Here is a 15,134-nt window from a genome sequence, read left to right on the forward strand (position 1 = left end):
GGGGGGGGGGGGGGTGTCCATGGGTCCTCCCCCAGTCTCTCTTGTAAATGATTCCTCGAGGCTCAATGAGACTAACAACCTGTAGAAATAAAGGTTGAATTGAAATTACTATTTTAGAGAGCAACAACAATTAACAAGCCTGCGTGTGAATGCAGATCCTATCCTGTCAAGTGGCCTAACCCCACAACCCAAGGGTGTCAGAATCATCCGTAATGTTCGGGGGGGGACACAATGATGTGTGTAGGTGTGTGTGTGCGCGCATAAGAAAGTGCACACTAGTGTACAAAAAGGTAACATTTCACCTAGATTTCCTTTAATTCCACACATTTAAAGCATGTTTCTCACCAAGTTTGTGTAAATTCAGCTGTGGATTTTAGAGACATTTTAACTTTAATACACTTTAATACAGAGCGTCAGGTCAGCACTATTTGTGTTTATAAAGAATTAAAAAACATCACCACTAGACATTTTTTACTTGTGTTCAACACTCATCTAAATGATGTTTCTCATGAAGGTTGAGGACAATAAGGTGTGGGGTTTTAAAGACATTTCAACTTTAATGCATCTGAACACACAGAGTCTCTTACACCTGCAGCGTCACAGTTACTGCTAAACTAAGATAGTACAGACGTAGCACTGCTCTCAAGCTGTATATATTTTTATGATCAACCTTCCTGGTCAACAACTGCCCACACTAAGCTCGCTAAACTGGCGAGCGAGTAACACAGAGGTGTCTCCATCTCCTCCACCTGTGCGCATTTTCTGCCGAGGCAAGAGACTCAGAGCAGAAGTACTGCAGACTGCTGCGTTTAGAGTTGGAGGTAACCAGGAAAACCTGGAGTGGAGTTTTAGTGGTTTGAATAATTTCCTATTAATCAAGTGGAATGGATTAGTTCACGAAGAAAGAGAAACTGCGCTGCCTGAACTAATGTTTCATAGTAAAATTTGGGGGGGGGGGGGGTGCCCAAGTGAACATTTTTTTTAATTTTGGGGGGGGGGACATGTCCCCTTCACATATAATAGTTGCGATGCCTATGCCCCCACCTACACCTACACACACACACTGTCCGACCCGAACTCTGCTGAATTCAGTCCTGCGTGTTGTTCTGCTCCATTCTCTATAGCCACTGCCTCTGTTGTCCAGCTAAGGACAATCATCCATCCATTTATTGTAGATAATAGATTGGACTGTCTTTTAGACATTTTGATCACTGTTATTTTGGCCAATGTTGAAACGTGCACGTGAATAATACACATCAAACATTTCACTCGTTTTTTTTGTTTTTTTTTTACTGTAAGCTTATTCATTATGTCTGAAATGTTATGCACTGTAATGTATGCAGGAGTTTCAACAGCAGTTGTGCGCGCGTCCTGCAGAGCTGTCTGGAGACGCTGTGCGTAAAACAAATTTCTGCAGGGGCACAGCTGAAGGTGGATGAAGACACTCCCCATGGGACATGTAGTTCATGTCTCTGCTGGCAGGAGCGTGGTGCGGCCAGAACATCCACTCCACAGTCTGGGCAACGTCTCCTCTCATTGTATCTTTAATAACTAATCAAAATAAAAATGCATGATGACTTTGGACTTTTAGGGGCGGAGTTGGTGGATCTGATGAAAGAGTTGCCGGATCCTAGCGATCAAAATAAGAGAGTTCCCAGATCTTGTTCCGGCAGGATCCGTCTCAAATTAACCGCTGGTGACACATAACAAATGTGACGCATCAGCGGTGATACATAATAGATGCAACGTATACAGCGAAGCGGCGCATGCAGCGAAGCGGCGCATGCAGCGAAGCGGCGCATGCAGCGAAGACGACGCATGCAGCGAAGACGACGCATGCAGCGAAGACGACGCATGCAGCGAAGCGACGTATTTATGTTTTTTTCCACTTTATTAGATATATTTGGACTGATGCAACTTATACCGTGGTGCGACGTGTATGGCAGAAAGTACAGTATTATCATTAACAGCATTGTAAGAGGGTGGTAGTTGAACATGAGACCCCCACCACTGTTAATGATGGAGGCTGGATCTCAGGAGGACCTGACTTAACCTTGTTAGATTTTTCTACTTGGATTACTGAGCAGCATCAGGACTTAGTGACTGTGATCCATTCTGTTTGTTTTGGTCCACTGTTCAGTTTTTATTGGACAAATAAATGAGCAGCAGCACACATTGTTTGCTTTGGCAGGTTTTGAATTGTGGCGCTGCATATGTGTGTGTGTGTATGTGTGTGTGTGTGATACACACCAGCTGGACTGGAGATGGTGACAATGCGTCCTTTAGCCTGTCGCACCAGCGGCAAGAAGTTCTTGGTGACGCACAACGTGCCGAAGAAATTGACTTCCATGCAGCCACGGAAGTTGGACATCAGTGACAGCTCTGCCTCGCCGAAGTTCACACACACTCCAGCATTGTTGACCAAACCCCAGAGACCTGCAGGACACACACATACACAATCACACACAGGTCAGAAACTGGAGTGTGTTGACCCGTTTTTTTTTTATTTAACGTTAAAATGCTGTGCTGCGACAAAGGTTTTGTCCCTTTAGATTCAGTAAGATGCAGAGTAAATACAAAATACAGTTTTTAATAATGATCTTGTTTGTTTATAAGTGTGTGACACAAATGCAACAAAAAACCCAGAAAGAATGCAAAAGGGGTACACTTCTTTCAGGTTTATGTTTAACTGTGCAGAAAAGGAGCTTTTGATGATTGTTGTCGTTCTGACATTGACAAACTGCCTACAGAACTTTTACTTTCACAACTTGAGTTGTTTCTTGATGGTGAAGCTGTGGAGTGTTTTTCATGGTGGGGCCCGCCAGTGTCACTCCACTTCTCCAGATTTATGTGTTGGCTTCATGTGTTGAAACCTGCTGAGGCTCTCTGAGGGTTTACATAACATCTGCAGCCTCGCTCTGTGCAGATAAGACTATGCTCGCATCACCAGCATGCTCAGCTGGAGTCTAGCCAGAGGTTCACCCTCCCTCTCCTGCCTGCTAATGTAAACACGCCTCGCTCGTCCCCGTCTGAGGTGACTGACCCAGAATTCCAGTCTTTGTTTTGGGACACAGTGAGGTCTGTGTTTAGGGTTGAGCTGGTGACTGATAACCCAGAGGACAGAATGTAAACACCTCAGCTGGATCTCCCAGGTGTTGGGAAATGTTTCTATGGTATTAAAGAACACTTCAGCTAAGAGCTAAATATCTGAGCCCCTCCCTCAGCCAGCCCCCTCCTGCACACATCTGACTGTGGTGGAAAAAAGCTCTGTGACCAACAACACACTTGATTTCAGTGAGTAGTTGTTGTAAAATAAAAGTAAAGCTTCTCCTAGCTTTTAGGTTTGATCTGTCGGGACAAATGATTTCATGATTTGAGCAGGTTTAACCATAAATACAACCAATACTTCCCAAAAAGTATTCAGTACCACGAGCTTTAACCTTTAAGGCAGTATGTCACCAAGCTGCCACTGCTAGATCCCAGATGGTGATTCAAATTAAAGTGTGAGAAAAGTCAGATTTTCCACTGAATCTCATCGTTTGTGAGCAAGTTACCATCGTTTTGGAGGGTTCCCAGTTCTTCCTCCAGGTTCCTGGTTCCAGAGGTTGTGCCAACAAGCTACAGCTGATAGTCATCCCACTAATTACCACCAGGGCTATAGGAGGTTGCAAGAGCTTCCTTCCTTGCTGGAGCATTACGTACCTTCTGGTATTTGTGCCATCAGTCTCCTTGTGTTCTTCCTCTAATGCCCCTTTTCCACAGTACCTTATCAGCACGACTCGACTCAGGTCGGTACGCTTTTGAACCCTTTTCCACTATGAATTTTTTGTGGAACCGGCACCTTTTTTAGTCCCTTCTTCTCAAGGGTGCCAAGTGAGCCGAGCCGGCACCAAAATGTGATGTCAGAACACTGACGGTCACTGAGTGGTCAGAGGGCGGAGCCACTAGGGGTTTGAGAATTTTCACAACATTCGATCCGCCATTTGCAATTACTGGTGTTCAAACTCGAGGAGCGATTGGATCCATTTTTAAGCTTTTAAAAACAGTAATGACAACACCATAGTCTAATGCTGAAGTGCAGGCATTTTTTGTGCTTGGTGGCTGACGACAAAATTCAGAGCGAGCTAGATGGAGTCTAGCCAGTCCCCGACTTTCCCCGGTCCTCTCCACCGGAGCCTCGGAGACCCCTCAGGCCGTGCAGGGTGTCATCTGCTTGGCTCCGAGCTCCACTGGTCACCGAGGAAGATCCTCCGTGCTGCCGACTCGGGGCTTAGGCTCCGGATCCCGGCCTTGCATGCTCATCAAGGCCGATCCCGGAAGATGGGCGGACCGGGACGGGTCTGGGACGGAGGGTGGAAAGGATTTAAAAAAACATTTTATGTATAAAAAAAATATGTATTTGTTTTATCAGTGAAGACTGAAAAAATAAATGAACAGTGCCAGCTTCATCATGAAATCCTATTTTCACTTTAATGACTATTAAATAATCTGTTAAAGTTAACTCAGCTAAAAAAATAATAAAAAGACACAAAATTATTGGATCTCTCAGGAATATTTCCCTCAAACATGTTTAAAGTAGAGATACGGCCTTTAGTCCAACTTTATTCTAACCCACAGATTCAAATCACAAAATAAGAATTAAACGCAAAGCTCAAAGCTAAATACAAAAAAAGATCAGAACAAGAAACAAAACCACATATCTAGTTGAATAATAAAAAGTAGACACGAGTGTAAATACATCAAATGATAAAGAAAACCAATAAACTTTTAAATATAGATGCTTTTGTAGAATCTGGTTCATCAGAGATTTAATGGTGAACTAAAGTTCAATAGGAGGATTTATATATATATATACAAATATATATACACAAACCGGATTTCCAAAAATGTTGGGACACTAAACAAATTGTGAATAAAAACTGAATGCAATGATGTGGAGGTGCCAACATCTAATATTTTATTCAGAATAGAACACAAATCACAGATCAAAAGTTTAAACTGAGAGAATGTATCATTTTAAGGGAAAAATCTGTTGTTTCCAAATTTCATGGCGTCAACAAATCCCAAAAAAGTTGGTACAAGTCCATTTTTACCACTGTGTGGCATCCCCCCTTCTTCTTACAACACTCAACAGACGTCTGGGGACAGAGGAGACCAGTTTCTCAAGTTTAGAAATAGGAATGCTCTCCCATTCATGTCTAATACAGGCCTCTAACTGTTCAATCGTCTTGGGCCTTCTTTGTCGCACCTTCCTCTTTATGATGCGCCAAATGTTCTCTATAGGTGAAAGATCTGGACCGCAGGCTGGCCATTTCAGTACCCGGATCCTTCTCCTACGTAGCCATGATGTTGTGATTGCTGCAGAATGTGGTCTGGCATTATCGTGTTGAAAAATGCAGAGTCTTCACTGAAAGGGATGACGTCTAGATGGGAGCATATGTTGTTCTAGAACCTGAACATAGTTCTCTGCATTAATGGTGCCTTTCCAGACATGCAAGCTGCCCATGCCACAAGCGCTCATGCAACCCCATACCATCAGTGATGCAGGCTTCTGAACGGAGCGTTGATAACAACTTGGGCTATCCTTGTCCTCTCTGGTCCGGATGACATGGCGTCCCAGTGTTCCATAAAGAACTTCAAATCGTGACTCATCTGACCACAGAACAGTCTTCCATTTTGCCACACTCCATTTTAAATGACCCCTGGCCCAGTGCAAATGTCTGAGCTTGTGGAGCTTGCTTAGAAATGGCTTCCTCTTTGCATTGTAGAGTTTCAGCTGGCAACGGCGGATGGCACGGTGAATTGTGTTCACTGACAATGTTTTCTGGAAGTATTCCTGAGCCCATTCTGTTATTTCCTTGACAGTGGCATTCCTGTTTGAGGTGCAGTGACGTTTAAGGGCCCGGAGATCACGAGCATTCAGTAGAGTTTTACGGCCTTGACCCTTACGCACAGCGATTGTTCCAGATTTTCTGAATCTTTTGATGATGTTATGCACGGTTGATGATGATAACTTAAAAGTCTTTGCTATTTTACTCTGGGTAACACCATTCTGGTATTGCTGCATAATCTTTCTGCGCAACAATGGTTTCAATTTCAGCTAATTTAGTAGATGAGTGCTTTGACTTGTGTTACACATTTCAGCGTATGTAAACTTACTTAATAGAAATACATTGAGGTCACTTAAAGGGATCTCCGGCTAATTGGAACAATAGACCTTACTTGATAAACATTTACTTAGTGTTAGCTCCAGAGCTAAATTTATGATGTTATCTCAGAGGCTAATAGCATTAGCAACAGTAAATGAACTGCACTTATATAGCGCCTTTCCATCTTATTGAGATACTCAAAGCGCTTTAGACTACTATCTGTGCCTCATTTACCCATTCATACAGCACTCTACTAGATCTCTACAAAGCTAATTGAACAAATCATTCTAAAGAGACTAATCAGAGTTATAGTCAGAGTCAGTCAGAGTTTCTTTATTGTCATTCGCACCTCATTTAGGTCTCTCTTGTAAATGAGTCCTCGAGGCTCAATGGGATTACCTGTCTAAATAAAGGTTGAATGAATGTGGTGGAGCAAAATTATGTACACAGGGTCCCAGTTACATCCAACAATAAAATGTAAAATAAAAACAACGATAACATCTAAGATATGAACTAAGAAAAACATCTACTAAATTTATTTATTTATACAAGTAGTCTCATTGAGCCATGAGAACTCATTTTCAAGAGAGACCTGTTTAGGGAGCACATGATGGTGCTCAGGGGCCCAGAGTGAGGTGAATGAGGGTGGAGGCAGGTGTGGGTGTTTCACCTTTTCCACCCTCATTTTGATGTTGACGGTACTGGGAGGTGAACCTGCGACTTTCCGATCACAATCCCATCTTCTAACCTCTGCGCCACCACTCCCACTTGTTAAATATACACTAAGCACTAATAGCATTAAAAAAAAAAGAAAAAAGAATACGTCGAACATCAGCACAAACATGAACATGAGTCTGTGTGAGCAGATGAGCACGCATGAACATATCAACATTGAAACAGATCAGCAGTAACATAAAACAGATCAGCAGCAACATGATGTGATTTTTTTCACTGTGATTATTCTGGTTACAGATTCATGAGTCTAACAGCCTCAGGGTAGAAGCTGTTCCTCAGTCTAGTGGTTCTACACTTAATGCGCCTCAACCTCCTTCCTGAGGGGAGTGGGGCAAAAAGTGTGTGTGCTGGGTGAGTGTGGTCCTTCATTATGCAGGTGGCCCTCTTGCTGCATCTAGAGGTGTAGATGTCTGTGATGGTGGGGAGACTGATTCCAACAGTCTTCTGTGCAGCCTCCATGCCACACGTTGATGCTGGAGCACAGGATGCTCTCCGCTGCACACCCGTAGAAGGAGATGAGGACTGAGCTTCCCAGACTAATCAGTGATTTATCACATTCATACACCAATGGGACACACATCGGAGGCAACGAGGGGTTCAGTGTCTTGCCCACAGACACTTTGGCATGTGACTGCTGGTGGATTGGAACCCCCAACTCTTGCATTGGAAGACGACTGCTCTAACCACTCAGCCACAGCCGCCCCAACAGTGTGGATATATACATATATATTTATGTGTGTGTATGTGACACACACGAAGATGTGATCACATTGTTTTGTTTTACTAGTGATATAATGGTCGTAAAACAAGTGGAAAGTGCATTGATTTGAGTTGATGCACCTTGTTATGCCACCAGAGGGCAGCACTTCCACTGAGACGGCTTTGGTGCGTTCCTTACTCTGCCCTATCTATGACTGACACCTGCTGGAACTTAAAGATCCCCACAGGCAATTTATTTGACAGACTCACCTGACACTGATTTGATCACCTACTATATACTGTACAATAATATGATTTAAGTAATTGTATTTTATATTATTTCATATTTTACTTTAAATTTAAAATATATTTGATTTTTTTAGATACAGTCAATAAATAATGCGAACATGTATTATAACATGAAAATATAAGTGAACTTGTTGTGAATGAGGATGTTTGTGGACTGGGATTGTTTTTTAAAACAAATTTTTATTCTAAAAAAATAAGTTTGGCTTTCAGTCCTTCAGGGTGAAATTCAGCAGAGCCTCCTCCAGCATCTGCTTCCTGGAATCTTGAAAGTTAGAAATGAGATAAAGAATAAATTAATAAGAATTAATTATCAATAAAACAACAGTAAGTTGTAGAATGGTTGTATACCTGAGTTTACCCTGGATGTATCTGGAACTTCATTCTCATGCCTGGCCCTATAATGCAGTGATCCTCACTATTTATTTATTTTTCATTTTTTTCAAAAGAGCCATATTGACAGATCCAAGTCAAGGGGAGAGCTGCGATATCACCCCAAGTCACTCAAAGAAAAAAATTGAACGACCCACCTATGAACAAAAAAGAAACACAGCCAGCACATTATCTGTTTAAACAAAATGTACATTAGTCCTGAGAGGAGAAGCTGTGCTGCATGTCCTTGACTTTCTTCATGTTGTAATTTGTAGTTGCAGCCACAGTGAGACATTCAAGATGAGCATGGATCAGTGGGTTTCTCTGTTTTTGCTTGATAGTGTTCACCGTTGAAAATGTTGACTCACAGGTGTAAAAATGTCAGCTTTTATTACCCCAATCCCCTGAAGAAAACACAAGTCAACAGTAACAAAGAATACCAAAGTCCATGCTCATCAATGAATATGTGTATGGATGAAGATGCCTCCCTTCACATTTCCACCTGCCCCCTCATGTAACCATGCCTAGAACCGGCCCTGCAATTCTACTTCCTTCACTACAGATGGCAGAAGGTGCGGAGACGCGCGCGGCCGGTGATCAGCTGATCCTTCTGAGGTTAACAGGACTTTTTGTTTTTACCTCTACCGGCTGGTCAGACCTGCCTCCTCCTCCTCAACAAGTAGATCAACAAAATTTTATATTGTGTATTGTTATTTATGTTAGGATTTGTGTCAGGAGCGAACCCAGAGTGCAGAACAGGGACTCAACTCGGCAGATATACAAAAATAGGCTTTTAATGATAAACGAAAAGTACAAAATAAACAAGCTGACGGGGCAGCAAAACTTACATGAACTAGGAAGGAGGCACGGGGAACTCAGGAGACACGAGAGACACGGGGAACTTGAGGGACCAGCAAGACTCAGGGAAAGACTCAGGAGACCCAAGGAAGAGTACCCAATGAAGACGACCCGACGAAGAACAAGACAGAATAGGACGGCTTAAATACAGGGAGAAGACGAGACATGATAACAAACAGCTGGGACGAGACACAGGTAGTAACAATGGAAACTAATGAGGGAGCACGAAGGAAACAGACACAAACCGGGCCACAGAAAAGTACCATCCTTACAATTTAGATCTCTTTGCGCTGTATGATTCATGAAACCGCATCATAGAAGCCCGAGCCGACATGTGCAATTATTGCATAATGCACCAGCACGTTTTAAAAATGTACTGGCTGTGCTGGTGTGTTGTTGTAACCAGTCTCGAGAGACAAGAGCCACCATAAAGCATGGCGAGCCGCATGTGGCTCGGGGAGCCTCAGCATTGAGGAGGTGGATTTATTTAAATATGAAAGTTCTGTCGAACAAATGCGACATTTAACCTGCAGGAAATAATATGAATAGTAAACAAAGAGTGACGTTGAAATTAATTTGAATTCAGATAGATCAAGTGGAAACTACGAACAGGATGCAACTGCAAGGAAATTAAAACAGCTTATTTTCCGATATGAGATCAAAATGGTCCCACAGGACAGAAACCTTTCTTTTGGTTTGAGGCTGCTTCATAATTCTTGATGAATTTAATGATGACCGGCAAAAGATCAGAGATTATTTTGGTAGATGCATCCGGTGACAGATAGTTTATAAACACAGTTTGGTGCCTCAGTGTTAGTTCGAAACAGCTCCTGTAACGGTCACATGATTTTCTAACAGCGATACGCGCACCGACATGAGGGTTGCTTTATGAGCTCGACGCATGCGCTGATGCATCTGTGTTGCCGGACCCATCACTACTCCTGAGTACAATTACCTTGTGTTTTTCATCTTCATTCAACCTGCCTCCATGGGTCCTGTCCAGTCCTGGTCCAACCTTGGTTCTGTCCCTTGTTACTAGCGCCTTGCCCTCCAGCTACTTGCCTGCCTGGTTACTCATCTCTGGATCTCTTTCTGGATTACTTTGGTGCTCCACCTCGCCGTCCAGATCTGTAAGGAGAAAACCAAACAAGTTTCCACGCCTGCTTCAAGACCCACCTGACCTTGTCACTCTTGTGGAACCAACTTCCAGTTTCTGTCCATGAGGCTGACACATTGTCCAGTTTTTAAGGCTGGGCTTAAGACTTGCCTTTTTGATAAATCCTGTAATATGGGTCGGCTTGTCATGCTGTCTTCAGCTTAGACTACTAGAGAACAAATTGACCTCATTTCCTTAAATGAATTGTTAAAATTGAATAGTTTTCATTTGATACTATTTCTATCTTAACATGATTCTTGACCTGCCATTGTGTATCTGTTCCTACCAAACCCAACCAGTTGAAGCAGATGACCACTCGACCTGAGCCTGGTTCTGCTAAATGTTTCTTCGTCACGAGAGTTTTTCCTTTCCACTGTTGCCTTCATGCTTGCTCAAGATGAGAGCTCTGTGATGGAGTTAAATTCAAATCAGTCTGCTCTTCAGAAAAAGTCTTAAATTATTATTTTTAATTATGGATGTTTCTGTTCAGTGCCCTGAAATGACTTGCTGTGACTTGGTGCTATATAAACAAACTGAATTAAATTGTCTCCTTTCTCTGTTTTTTTATTCAATTTGTTAAATGGTTTAATTAGAAAACAACCAAGATCCTGAGAAAACAGTTCTGAGTTCAGCTTGAATAACAAAACCACGTCTGAAAAAGTCAACTTTATTTCTACAAAAGTATGAGCAAAGTGAACACTTTACATGGTTTTGTGTCAGATTTTCTCATTTTTATAAAAAATTCACAGTTTAAATGATGATACAAGGACAGAAATATACCATAAATAGTTTGATTCAAAAACAAGAGGTGGCTTTAAACAAACTGAAGGAACACAGACACACACACGCACACGTGCGCACACACATTCCAGTGCATCATACAAGGCCTGCTCTGCAAATATGATGGAATAAAGTTTTTACATTGAATTCTGTTGAAGCGGTAAAAAAAACAAAGTAAAATAAATAAATCACATTCAGGTGAGCAGAAAGCATTTCAAACAGATTTATTTCACACTAACGGGTCATTTTGTTGTGAACGTTACACTGAAAATCAAAACTGAGGCACATTTTGATTTGTTAAAATTTAAATAAATGTTTTGGAAAACGATTTCTCTTCAGTGAATCAAACGTGAGCCTCTGATAGTTTCTGAGTGTAGAAAGTTGTTTGGACTGCAGTAGCAATACACACACACAGAGCCATTAAATATTTCATAAAATTAAAACAACGGGCTTTACCAGCAGTTAAACATTTTGGTAACTTTATTTTGAAGGTTAGATCTAAACAAGAAACTTGACGATTAATTATGTGTCTGATAAAATAGACTTTTTATTTTATTGTATTTTTTTTAATTAATAAAGTTAAATTTCTAATTTTTGGAGTTTAAAATAAACTGGACCCCATCAAACATAGTGCGTGCTTTTATTTTGTTAATATTCAGAGTAGTACCTGCAGATCACTGGTGTGTCTGAGGAGTGAGACTCAGAACTGCAGGGTGCACATGTTTCAATACTCCTGGCAGCCTGGGCGGGTGGAGTTTGTTCTTCTAAAGGCCAAAGGCTCATCAGATATCCATGTGGTGTTCCAGATGTTCTGGTTGGTGTTAAAATTGGACATCTGTGATAATGTTTGGTGACTAAAAATGTGCAGCTGCCCGAGTGAAGCAGGGGATTGATTAAAGTGTTTTCATGAGCCTCACCTTTTCTTACACGTCATCAAACAGATCAAAAATACTTTTATTAAACTGAGCAAAATGCTCATTATTTTTGTGAGCTATGTGAGTGAATCTGAGGATTTATTGGAGATGCTCTGACATACCTAGTCTAAGGTGAGATCCAGGTCTGACCTGGACTCCACACTCAGATCCGGTTCTTTCTGTGATTTGCTTTTTGGCTGATGGTCAGCCTCGGCGAGCAGCAGGAGCAGTTGGATCAGTGTCGGGTCAGGAGTCTGACCTGTGCGTGACATCAGAATAACACCTGGTCCAGTCTCAGCTGGAGGATCTGGGTCTGCTCTGAGATGTGACACAATGAACCTGTCAGAACATCTTCTGCTTCTGCTGTCCTAAATAAGTTGTACGTTGTGTTAGAGAAGATTCTCTGGCTCTGAGTCAACAGATGGTTCAGCTCTGTCCTCACAGTGGGATCAAACCTGATCCACTGAGCTGGACTGGCACCCTGATTAATCTGAGACAAATCCTGATCAACTGGAAATAAATCAGTTTTCTCTTGAACGTACGGGGCAGACAGACGCTGCTGGTGTGGATCGCTCAGCGCTCTGTGATGAAGGCACATGAAGTCAGTGCGTTTGTGCAGCAACCTGTAGCTGCTTCCTTACCTCTACCAGACTCCGCCCCCTGAAGTCCACGTCAGTCCTCACCCCGTGTGGGTGGAATCAGACGTGGGTGAACCACTGTGATCCCTTCAACAGTTACAGAACAAACAGAAGGACAGGTTACGGCTCTATAGGTGAGTTACAGAAGTGGTCCTCTATCTGCAGGTGGACAGTCCGCAGCCTCACAGCTGCTGCAGCTTTTCTTCATTGTTGTTGTTGTTATAGAGGTGGTGGAGGCCAAGGCCCATCTCCAGACCTGACTGCTTCCTCAGTGCACGTGGCATCAGCTTCTTCTTCAGAAAGAGTTTCTGGAGGAAGCGGTTGCTGATGCTGAACGGGCAGTAGCTGTGGATGAAGTACATGAGGCCGACGCCTGGCCCGGCATAGTAACGCGCCTGTGGCTGTGGCTGCAGTAGCGCCTGGACGATGGCGTTGATGACCGGGCTGAGGTCCGGGTTGGCCTGTTTGGAAAAGCTCTGGAACAGATCCATGGTCTCGGTCATGTAGTCCTCACCGTATTCGTCAAGCAATGCCGGGGACAGACTTTGTAGTAGCTGCTTGTGCTGCTGCTCCCAGTAGGTTTGGTTACTGGAATGACCTGAGGATAGAAGAAGTCAGTGTTACCATGACAACCAGCAGGACAGCATCCTTCTCACAGATCAAGAACATTTTCAAATTTACCGTTTTTACATAACCACTCTTTGTCTATGCAATAAGATTCCTGGAAATAAACCCTCCAGCCAGATGAGCATTGTGCTGTAGTGATGGGTGATGACCAGTAGGGGGGGGGGGGGCTCCTTGTCACTAATTCTGCCCTTCAGTTTCTTTTGTTTGTACATCTTTAGGCCTGAGTCCCAGGTTTGCTGAGCCTGTGAAGTGTGCAGGTGTCCTATCTGAACTGTGTTGCAATTGCACAGGTGAAGGTGAGCTGATGGTGGGGTTTACCTGTTTTGTACGAGGAAGGCAGGATGGTGGACACATGGACTCCCCAGGGCTCCAACTCGTGCCTCAGCGTGTTGGTGAAGAGGTTGAGAGCTGCTTTGGATGCTCCGTATGCTGCCAGGCATGGGAACGGCTGGTCACCTAGAAACACAGGCAGAGCGCTGCTGTGACATCACGCTCACACTGACCAGGGACTTCGCTTGGTGTTCTCTCACTGCAACAGATTCGGTAAAACTTTCAGCTGTCTTTGTGGGACCTAAGCAGCTTCCATCAGTGATGAAGTCCATAAGATTCAGCTAAAAGCCCTTGTTGACCTCCAAATGAGAAAAAAATTCATCTGATAAAATTGACAATGACTCCTTTAAAGAGTTTTGAGTCACTTTTGAGTCCATGTGCTCAAAAACCATTGAGGGCTGGCTGTTACATTGCAGCCTGTAGATGAGAAAATGTGGATTTCAACCAGAAGAAAGAAGCGTTAAAAAACGTTTTTTGTTTGTTTGGACTGAAAGCGAGGTGAACTCTCAGATATAATGTGTCCTGTGATGTCTGCAGGAGCCCAGCACACTGTGTGTGGAACAGCTGAAGCTGAAGGATAGCTTTGTGTTGCTTGTAAACATCAGGGGTCCTCATGTTGTCAGAGGAAGAACTCACTGGACTGAAGAACCATGTGGGTTGCACGAGATCTGGATCTTTAGGGTCTGTGTTGCCAGTAGCCAGTCACAAAGACAGTTTGTTCCTGTTTCTTTGCTTGAATCTATACATTTTCAGTTTCTCTCCATTGGCTTCCTGCCAAATTCAGAATTGAATTCAAAATCTTACTTCTAACATACAAAGCTCTCAACAACCTAGCTCCATCTTATATTACAAAATCCTATTGTTCAATTTGTTTGCAAACACATTAGCAATTGGTCGTTAGTGCCCTGATGGCCGCTTGCTATTTACAGGGGACTGAGTGATACCCTATTTTTCACCATACAAGTTGCACCTTTTTTGCATAAATTTGCAAGTCCTGTGACTTCTACACTGAAGCGACTAATATACGTATGTTTCCCCATATTTATAACCCAATTTTTGGCTGAGAGCAATTTCATTCAGTCTGACATGAAAAATAATAAACATTACCATTTGCAGCTGCTAGACGGTCTTAGACAATTATGGCAAGCCAAGTGTCTCATTAATAGGTAAAAGTGGCTATTAATGAGACACTTGGCTTGCCACACAGAACCACCTTCGTCTCGCTCTGGAAATCCTGGAGCAAACATCTAATCAGCTGCATTTCGCTGCGCTGCCCAGGCGAAATGCAGCTGATTTGGCCGTCAAAGTGCATTTATTAAGGAAAAATTCAATTGAGACACACCTTTACTATAATGTTGAGTGAACAAATAATTGTTTTTAAGTTTTAATCTTGTTAAATTCTTGTTAATGTCCTCCCGAGCACGCTCCCGCGGTCGGCATTTGGTAGCCAATCGATTTTTGATACAACACCAGCCCACGTTTCTGGGTGGTCAGCACCAGGACTTAATTTGTAAACTAATTGATACAGAACAAAAACAGTAGGCTGTCCCGGGGGGGGGGGGGGGGGGGG

General features: G+C 42.9%; 2 protein-coding genes across 2 annotated transcripts in view; both read right to left on the bottom strand.

Moving 5' to 3' along the window:
- Nucleotides 1-2,426, bottom strand: part of LOC119430299 (corticosteroid 11-beta-dehydrogenase isozyme 2-like) — a 6,008-nt gene extending 3,582 nt beyond the window's left edge. Inside the window, exon 1 of the mRNA XM_037697743.1 lies at nt 2,251-2,426. Within this exon, the coding sequence (XP_037553671.1) occupies nt 2,251-2,371 (121 nt within the window). The 5' untranslated portion in view covers nt 2,372-2,426. The remainder of the gene's footprint in view (nt 1-2,250) is intronic.
- A 9,226-nt stretch (nt 2,427-11,652) lies between these two features.
- LOC119427298 (corticosteroid 11-beta-dehydrogenase isozyme 2-like) lies at nt 11,653-14,216 on the bottom strand. The gene is made up of 3 exons (XM_037694880.1): nt 14,201-14,216; nt 13,553-13,690; nt 11,653-13,205 (listed from the first exon to the last, which is right to left on the bottom strand). The coding sequence occupies exons 1-3, from the start codon at nt 14,214-14,216 to the stop codon at nt 12,790-12,792; spliced, it is 570 nt and encodes a 189-aa protein (XP_037550808.1). The 3' UTR covers nt 11,653-12,789.
- Between the last annotated feature and the right edge of the window lie 918 nt (nt 14,217-15,134).

This window comes from Nematolebias whitei, chromosome 2, assembly GCF_014905685.2.
Source record: "Nematolebias whitei isolate Nwh7 chromosome 2, NemWhi1, whole genome shotgun sequence".
In the NCBI taxonomy this organism is placed as follows: domain Eukaryota; kingdom Metazoa; phylum Chordata; class Actinopteri; order Cyprinodontiformes; family Rivulidae; genus Nematolebias; species Nematolebias whitei.